The following is a 9,413-nucleotide window of genomic DNA, read 5'->3' as shown; positions in this document are numbered from 1 at the left end:
TCTTAATGTAATGTAATGAACCAAACTTTCATGTAGTGGTGGATCTTATTAAAATAATTTATAGAATTTCATTAATTTATTTTAAAATTTTAAAAACATGAAATTATATATAAACTCTAATCTAATGTGTGGTTCATAAAATTCAATTTTCTTCTATCACTAACATTTTTACCAACACTCCATTATTTTACGTTTGAATATTTAAGAGCTGAGATTGATTAAAACAGTAACCAATTTCGCTTTATATGTTTTTAAAGCACAATAAATTACGTACGAATCAAACGATCTTATAGTCTAGAAATTGAAGGAATAATTGTTATATCTAAATATTTCAAGTTTGATCATGACTTTGGTATTTAAGTATTTGGAATCTTTCAAACAAATAATATCTTATAAGCACTTTAAACTAATTAAAAATATACCATAATTTTATCAAAATTTTGGTCATCTGTAAACAACTTCGGTTAATATAGTAAAACTAATCATACTTCTCTAAATAACTTTTTCACGAATATTATAATTTTATTTTTTAAAATAATTTTATCATTTCTCTTAATTTTACTAAAATCAGTGTTTTCATATATTGTATGCAATAAATTAACAAAAACCAATTGTTTAAATTCAAAGTTTTATAATAATAACATAAATACAATAATAATGATTATATACAATAATCGTAAATTAAGTACATCAAAATTTAACTCAAAAAATCCTTACGAGAAAAACTACGAATAGACTAATAGAAAATTCATTAGGCTGAAAAGAGTATAAAAAAATTGTATTTAAGCACAATTTTAGATTTAATCAACTTACTTCTAAATTCTAATCTTTAGTGTTTATTTATAGAGATTTTTTTTTACTTATAAAAAGACTTGTATAGAATATTTTTTACTCAAACTGAGTTTTTACTCTTCGCCGACGCACAAAAAAAATTATATAATTCTACACAAATTGAGCTTCTTCGTACCGCCCATCACCACATATATTCATTTTAAAGGTTAGCTAACCCGTCACTGGATCTTTTCATGTTTCATTTCATATTGCCGAGGCTCGAAGACTGCTGATTGAGCACCCGAGTTTCGGAGTTGTTTTTGTTCGTATAGATACTAACATTATAGCTCATACTTTAGACTATTGAGCAACGATTTTGTTATGATAAGAAAGAGAGGCAAATTAAAGGGTCTTTGTTTTACCTGTGTATGTATATGAATGCGTAGAACAGTCCGGATTGAAGTATGAGTTATGTGAATCAGTGCCAGTTTTCAGGCACAATAAAGGAAGTAGCTGAATAATAAAAGCCGTAAGTAATAATTACGAGCTAAATGTTGATTTCAATTAGCCTCATCACTGTCAATGCCTGCTACTGTTTGTTGGTGTTGGAGACAAATTCCTCGCACCCAGTTTCGGGTAAACATTGTTAAATCAGCTCATATAATGATGGTTGAAACTTTGCTCATAATTAATATCTCTGAAATCTATTTTCATTTCAACTGTTTTTCCTTTCTTTTCTTTTTCTATTGATTAATTTGCAAACCTACTTTTTTATGACACCCTCGTTGGTTTTATGATGAGTCGGTGTATAATTCACTTAGTAGATGATCAACTCTATTTGTGACCCATTGTCTCAACTTCTATTTTCCCATTTTACCTCAAGTTTTGCTTATAATTTTATATTTTCAAGTATATTCGAATACTACAATATAGTTATAATAAAAATATAATTAGTATCCTACTAATTATTTGAGAGGTAATTACATGCATGGAATTGAAAATCTCTCACATATATCATGTTTGACATTATAAATCTTTAGAATTTGGATTTTAAAATATTATTAATTTTTATGAAAATTTATCAATAATACTTTAAAACATTCTCTAAGTATTTAGTTAAGTACCTAGTAATTGAATGACTAATAAAAATAATAAAATGAAACTAACATCTAGTTAAACTAGTAAGATGAGATATTAGATTCTTTATATGAGATCAACCGTTGTAATCTTGACATTGTTAAAGTTATTCATTTTCATATAATGTATTATTAGATTTATGGTGTGGTAACTATTCCACCTTATCGTTTTTTTTTATCAAAATTAGATTTTTCGTTCACTTTTAAGTTTCATTGAAAATCGTTATTTGTCGACGTCTTTTACGACTATCATAGATATTGATAAACTCGTCTCATTGTTTTCTATCACTTTATCGATTTAAATTTTTTAAATTTTATTTAAACTCACGAAATTAGATTTAAAAAGTCCATTATTTTAGAGGTATTTATCAAATTTGAAGGGTTTGAGGTGTTTGTTTGAAAATTCAAATTGTAAGAAATATTTATTTTGAAAAGATGAACAATGTATCTCAAAATTAGCCTCATATGATGGTTGTCGAAGGAGATCAAAATAATATCGTGTCGAATCTTTAAATTACTTTTCATCAATTTTGAGTTAGTTTCGTTGAAAAATAATGAGAATAGAAAATATTAGTGAAATATATAGAGATGTTTGATACTGATCTTATCACGAATAGTGATCGATAATAGGAGACAACAATGGACAATTGACTATTAGTAGCACCGACAGCTGAAAAGTTTAGTTGTCTAAAATTTTGAAGTGTTTTAAAGTTTGGTGACTAAATCAATATATAAACTAAAAAGTTTATATAGTCCACCAAAATGACAGCATTTTGAGAATTCATATAGTCACACCAAAATAACTTTGTTTTAACCACATTAATGGAAGATGTCATTCATGTCATCACATCTTTTTTGAGTTAACTATTCAATGACATAATTGAATATAAAAGTAAAGTTTAATATTACAATCATATTGATTTAAAGTTCAATGATAAGATTAATACAAACATTAAAATTCAGTGAAATATAAGAATAAACACATAATCTTATGTCAAGGTATAAACTCTCAAAAGAATATATTAAAAATTTAAGATTATAAAATTATAAAATTTCATTGACGTAAAATTAAATTATTTTGAATAAATATTTAAAAAAATTAAAAAAATAAAATGCGATCATCCCCTGATATACCGATCCATCTATAATGAATGGTATATGAAATATTTTAGCCTAAAATATATCTTTACAAGGGATGGCAACGTGACTAGAAACGGCAAAATTAATGATTTCTTCCTAAAAACATTATGACGCTTTAATTAATTAATTAATGTGAAAGAGAAAATGAGCAAGGCACGTGAAGGATAGGATTGGATTGGATTTCACACTTCACCATTCACCTGTCCATATTAATTTTTATTAATTTTCACATTTACTTCATTTCTCTAATATGTGTGTATGTTGGCCTCTCTAAATTGGAAAATTTGCCTTTCAATACCTTGACAAACCATCCATTTGAATTTATATATATATATATATATATATATTACTTGTATTTAAAATTCTAATTATAAATAAATAAGTAATATAGAGCATTAATTAATCAAATCAAAAGTCATTTGCACATTAATTCCATGGGAATTTAATCCTTATAATTAGTAGTAGCTCCACCATCTTATTTCATGAATTCAATTCGGATCATTGATGTTAAATACATAAATGATGAACATGCTTTCTTGCTTAATTTATTCATCTCCCCTAATTCTCAACGGTTGTCATTATTATTGCAATTAAATCAGTTTAAATTCGTTTTCCTACCAACTATTTTTAATACATTTAAGAAAAAAAAATCCATTGATTTATTTTCCTTAAACATGACCTTAATTAGTATTAATTAACATTTTTCTTGATATTAATACCTATAAAGGTATTAATACCATTTGCTATATTGAATTAAGCTCCGTCAGTTCTTGAGACATTAGGGCAGACAACTTAATGCCAATTATTAATGAAAACCAAGAGGCCCTACGATGCCACAAATCTCAGAAATACAGAGTCAGTGCAATTATTTATACCTGTCACCCTTTTGCTTTTAACGAATGTATCTACTTAATTTTATAAAATTATATCAAATTGTTATATATTCAAGAATAATAAAACTAACACACAATGAAAATTTGTCTATGTATTTAGTTATTTACTGCATGCCACATGCAGTTGAAAGTACGTCGGAGATGTAATTGTATCTGTAAAAATGTTACATCTTCCACTATCTACGTTTATTGCTTTCCGTCTTTGTTGGTTGTGCAATATTAATATATTAACAATTTATAAAAACATGTTAATATTTTTAAGATTGAGATCTTGAGATATTCTAGGTTTCATGTTTCAATCTTATCATATGCAAATGCACGTATGAAATCTTATCCTATTTTTTTATTATAAATTTTGGTCATATTTTGTTTATTTGTTAGATTTTATTAAATAACTCACTTATTCCATTGATATCAAAATAATTAATTTTCAACATTTAAAAACAATTTGATTTATCAAGTCCAGTAGTGCTTTAACTATGTTTTTAACTAATTTGAAGCTATAAAAGATTGAACCCTACTTGTTGACTCAATCAACAATAGAAGAATGTTCACATAAGTTGGATAATCAAGCTCAAATTTAGAATAAGAATAAATAATGTTTTAAATCTTATGATCACTTAAATTAAATAATATGTAAATGTTTAAATACAATCTTAATTATAATTAAGATAAGAGTTAATTGCATAATATGTCCTCAAATTATAACCCTCATTTTAAATTGACCCTTAAACTTTTGAATATTCTAATTCCATCCCCAAGCAATCACTCTCATTTTAAATTTGCCTTAAACTTTTAAACATTCTAATTTCATCCCTACACGATGACCTTTTTTCTAAATTAGTTCTTAAACCTTTGAATATTCCAATTCCATCCCTAAATTCATCCAAAAATGTAATTAGTTTCAACTATAATTTAACCTAAATTCTATTTTTTCAAACATATAATAATATAATTTGGCATAGCGATTTTATTAACAAGGGATTTCATTAGTATATACATATATTTTGAGATGAAATTGAAATGTTCAAAACATTTAGGGACCAATTTAGAAAATGCCATAGTTTGTGGATGAAATTGAAATATCTAAAAGTTTGATGTCTAATTTAGAACGACATTCATAGTTTAGAAATGTAGTTGAAACATTTAAAAGTTTAGAGATCAATTTAAAATGAGGGTCATATTTTGAGGACAAGTGGTGTAATTAACTCTTAAAATAATTATTAGTATATTAGTGTTAGAGTTTTTTCACAAACGATTTATTTTTTTGGTTATAAGGGTATGGATTCATAGACGAAAACATACAAAGGGAAATATTATCACATGCCTCGTTAAAAACTCTTCTAATCCTAGTCAAAGGAAATTTCACAGACGATATTTTTAATATAGTGTTATACATCGTTTATTTAAATATTAATTAAAGATATATGATAATAGATTAAAATCATTTTTAATATATATATATTGTATATTAAATAATAATTCAAATAATTATAACTAAAATAAATTATCACAATATACGATCAGACTAATAATTATAATATCAAGAGAGAATTTATATTTGATTTTGTGCATAGTTATACTCTAACTCAAAAGTCTTTTTGATTTATGATTTACATATTGTACACGATATAATAAAATAAATTTATGGTAAAGTATACAAATGGTCCTCCGACTATAAGACATTGTTTTATTGAGTCTCTCGACTATTAAAAGTTATAAATAGTCATCCGACTATAAGGTGTTGCTTTGTTGAGTCCCTCAAAAATTAAAGTTACAAAATTGTCACTCGACTATTCATTATGTTTCAAACTCGTCTTTTATCGTTAAAAAAATTGATAGTCGTCTGAGCTGAAAGTTAATCTGTTGATTGAGATATGATAGTCATTTGAGATTATGAGATTATATTTTATCATACCTCAGTCAGCAGATTAACTTCTAGCTCAGTCTGCCGTCAATTTTTTAACATTAAAGGACGAGTTTGAAACATAATTAATAGTCGGGTGATCATTTTATAACTTTTAATAGTCAAATGACTCTACAAAATAACATCTTATAGTTGAGGGACCATTTTTTAACTTTAATAATCGAATGACTCAACAAAGTGATATATTATAGTGGGGACCATTTGTGTACTTTACCCCATAAATTTACTTATAATAAAGGGTAAAACGGTCAAATGGACCTTCACCGTATTCGCTACACTATTGCAGCACCGCCTATATATTGCATTCATATTTTCTACTTGAAGTGATTAACAATCATTTCCGACATTGTTTTCCCTTTGCTTTCAACTCTCTCCTTCACTGTCTTGTTTCCAAGGAACAAAAGCTTTCTGTGTTTGTTTTTTTTTTCACTTGTTCTATACCAAGAACATGGGACGGTCTCCATGTTTCGATAAGGTGGGGCTGAAGAAAGGGCCATGGACTCCCGAAGAAGATCAAAAGCTCTTGGCTTTCATCGAACAACATGGCCATGGAAGCTGGCGCGCTTTGCCTGCAAAAGCTGGTAATAATCGTTAATAATTTTATATATATTTTCCATTTTCGATCAGAAATCACGCATTTTAATTACTGGTTTTTTACCTTTGCTTTTGATGTAAAATAGGGCTTCAAAGATGTGGCAAGAGTTGCAGACTGAGGTGGATTAACTACTTGAGACCCGATATCAAAAGAGGAATGTTCAGTCTACGAGAAGAACAGACCATCATTCAACTCCATGCCCTTCTCGGAAACAAGTGATATTCTGTCGTTATCTAATTCGTTGATTGTATGTAAAATTATTAGATTGATTAAATTGATTTCAATATATATGTCTATAGGTGGTCGGCTATTGCAACTCATTTACCAAAAAGAACAGACAATGAAATCAAGAACTACTGGAACACACATCTGAAGAAAAGATTGAGCAAGATGGGGATCGATCCGGTCACCCACAAGCCTAAAACCGATCCTCTCGGGTCCACAACCGGTAACGCCAAGGATGCAGCTAACCTCAGCCATATGGCTCAATGGGAGAGTGCTAGGTTAGAAGCCGAAGCTAGGTTTGTTCGAGAGTCGAAACTCGTTTCGAATCCTCCCCAAAATCTACAGATAGCCGTTGGCTCGTCCTCTTCCTCTTCTTCTTCCACCTCGGTTCCAAGCCTCATTAACACTGCTTTTTTGGCTCCGCCAAAAACTAGGCCACAATGCCTTGAAGTGCTCAAAGCTTGGCAAGGCGAAGTCACCGGATTGTTTACTTTCAAAACCGACAACCTCCAGTCTCCGACATCAACATTGAACTCCATGGAAAGCATGTTACCTAACGGATTAATCAACGACAACTTCGTTACGAACTTTCCGGTTCCTTACAAAGGTGGGGTTGAATACTGTAGTGGAAGTGATGGGAAAAATAAGGAAACATTATTAGACACCACCATGGGATTGAATGAAATGGTTGCATGGTCTCATCAAGATCCTCACAAGAAAGAAAACATGAATATGGAAGGTAATAATTATTCGGATATAATGGTTTGGGATTCTTGCAATGATCATCAGCAGAATTCGTCAATAGCGGCGCCCTGTGAAAACTTGAAGGAAACAAACTATGATGGTGATTATAGCAGTAGTAGTTTTGAGGAGTACAAGAATTACTGGAATAGTATCCTTAATTTAGAAAGCTAAATAGTCGAGCATGGCTACAATGAAGATTGAAGAGGCCAGTAATCATGTGGTTAATTTGACCTAATATTAAATTTAAGAGCTAATATACAGTAAAAGGATTGAGATCCTCTCAAGTCTCAACTTAGATATGACTTTATTGTCTCTATTTCTAATTTATAAAATAAAATTAAACCAAATCAAATACGTAAAATTCATTAAAAATCAGTTATAGATAATATTTAAGTGTATTTCAATTTAAATCCACCCTCTAAAAGAAGTCATAAAATCCTACAATTATTATTCTTACTATTGTAAAATCGAAGAACGGAAGTAACCATCAATTCATCATCAACAAATGGTCCTGCACTGCTGGCATATTTCCGATCTATTATTTATAAAAAAATACTTAATATAACATAAGTGTTTAAACTATATTCAAAATTAATTTTTAATATTTAATTTTTTTTTGTTAAAAATAGATTTATAATATTTTCTCCGTTATACTTTAGGTGCCTACCGTTAAAAAGAACTATTGAGTGACACATTTCACATTCAGATTTTATAAAATATATATTGTTAAATAATTAAAAAACATAAACGTGACATATGTCATTTAAAGAGAAATTTTTAATGATAAACACCTAAAAATATAACGGGATTTTTGTAAAGATTGTTGAGCTTACCCCCACACTATATATTAAGCATATTTGGACCATTTTAACATACATTGGTTTTGAGAAGACAGTGTCGGCTCTGGGTAGGGGCAAGAGAGGCATCCTCCCAGGACCCGTAATTTTAATTTATATTAACTTATTATATTTTAATAGACTAAATTAAAAATAGGGCTCATAAATATTAATATATTATTTTCTTATATTAATACAAGAGGGCCCATAAACTTATTTTTTATTGACTTATTATTCTCATTATAAAGTTAAAAACTATATTAATATACTAAATTAAAAGCATATCCCATAAATATTAATAAACTAAATAAAAAACAAGGCCCATAAATTTATTTCTTATTGACTTATTAGAAAAAATGTTGTAATAATTTTAAGATTATTTTTTCTCATAATAATTTGTCGTATGTTGATGCAGATGATTTTTTCTGAAAATAAAGTGTTGCAATTGACTTTGTTAAATGTATTCATGTTAGCGCTTGAAGTTCTTGAGTTTGTTAAAGCTAGAGATTGTTGTTTCAATTGCTTATCGAATCTTATTAACAATGCCGGTAACGGTAGCATCCGCGGAAAGAAGTTTTTCAAAACTGAAATTATTGATGCATTAATTGAGGTCAACAATGTCACAAGAAAGATTGAATGGACTAACTATGTTATATATTGAGAAAAATATGTTGAAAAGCATTGATGTTGACACTATCATAAATGATTTTGCATCAAGAAATGCTCGAAGGTAATATTTTTTTATAAGTATTTATATGTTTAATTATGTTTTTGACATTATTAATATTGTAATGAATTAATATTTATTTAATTTAATAAAAAATTATTAAAATTTTATATTACATATTTTTTAATATTTTTTTATATTAAGACCCAATTTTTTTAATTTTACCCCGGCCAAAAACAAAAGTAACCGGCCCTGTGACTGTGAGAAGAGTTAGTTTTCAATATTCCTCATCTTTATTCTTCTCGATCATTACACCTACTGTTTTCAGACAGTAGCCAAAGTAGGAACGCAAGTGTCAAAGATCAATCATTACACCTACTGCTAGTTTCTGTGAGAATGGTGCGGTGCTCATTTAGTACACTATTGTAGCATCGCCTATACATTGCCTTCATATTCTCTACTTCGACTGATTAACAATC

At 28.3% G+C, this 9,413-nt stretch overlaps 1 protein-coding gene across 1 annotated transcript; it reads left to right on the top strand.

Moving 5' to 3' along the window:
• The first annotated feature begins 6,222 nt into the window (after positions 1–6,222).
• Positions 6,223–7,602, top strand: LOC120156494 (transcription factor MYB106-like). Its single transcript, XM_039167805.1, has 3 exons — positions 6,223–6,448; positions 6,548–6,677; positions 6,762–7,602. Exons 1-3 carry the CDS (start codon positions 6,316–6,318, stop codon positions 7,600–7,602), a joined length of 1,104 nt encoding a protein of 367 aa, XP_039023736.1. The 5' UTR covers positions 6,223–6,315.
• Positions 7,603–9,413: the final 1,811 nt, after the last annotated feature.

This window comes from Hibiscus syriacus, unplaced genomic scaffold, assembly GCF_006381635.1.
Source record: "Hibiscus syriacus cultivar Baekdansim isolate YM2019G1 unplaced genomic scaffold, ASM638163v2 tig00111220_pilon, whole genome shotgun sequence".
Taxonomy (NCBI): Eukaryota; Viridiplantae; Streptophyta; class Magnoliopsida; order Malvales; family Malvaceae; genus Hibiscus; species Hibiscus syriacus.
This window is presented reverse-complemented; position numbering and strand designations above follow the sequence as displayed.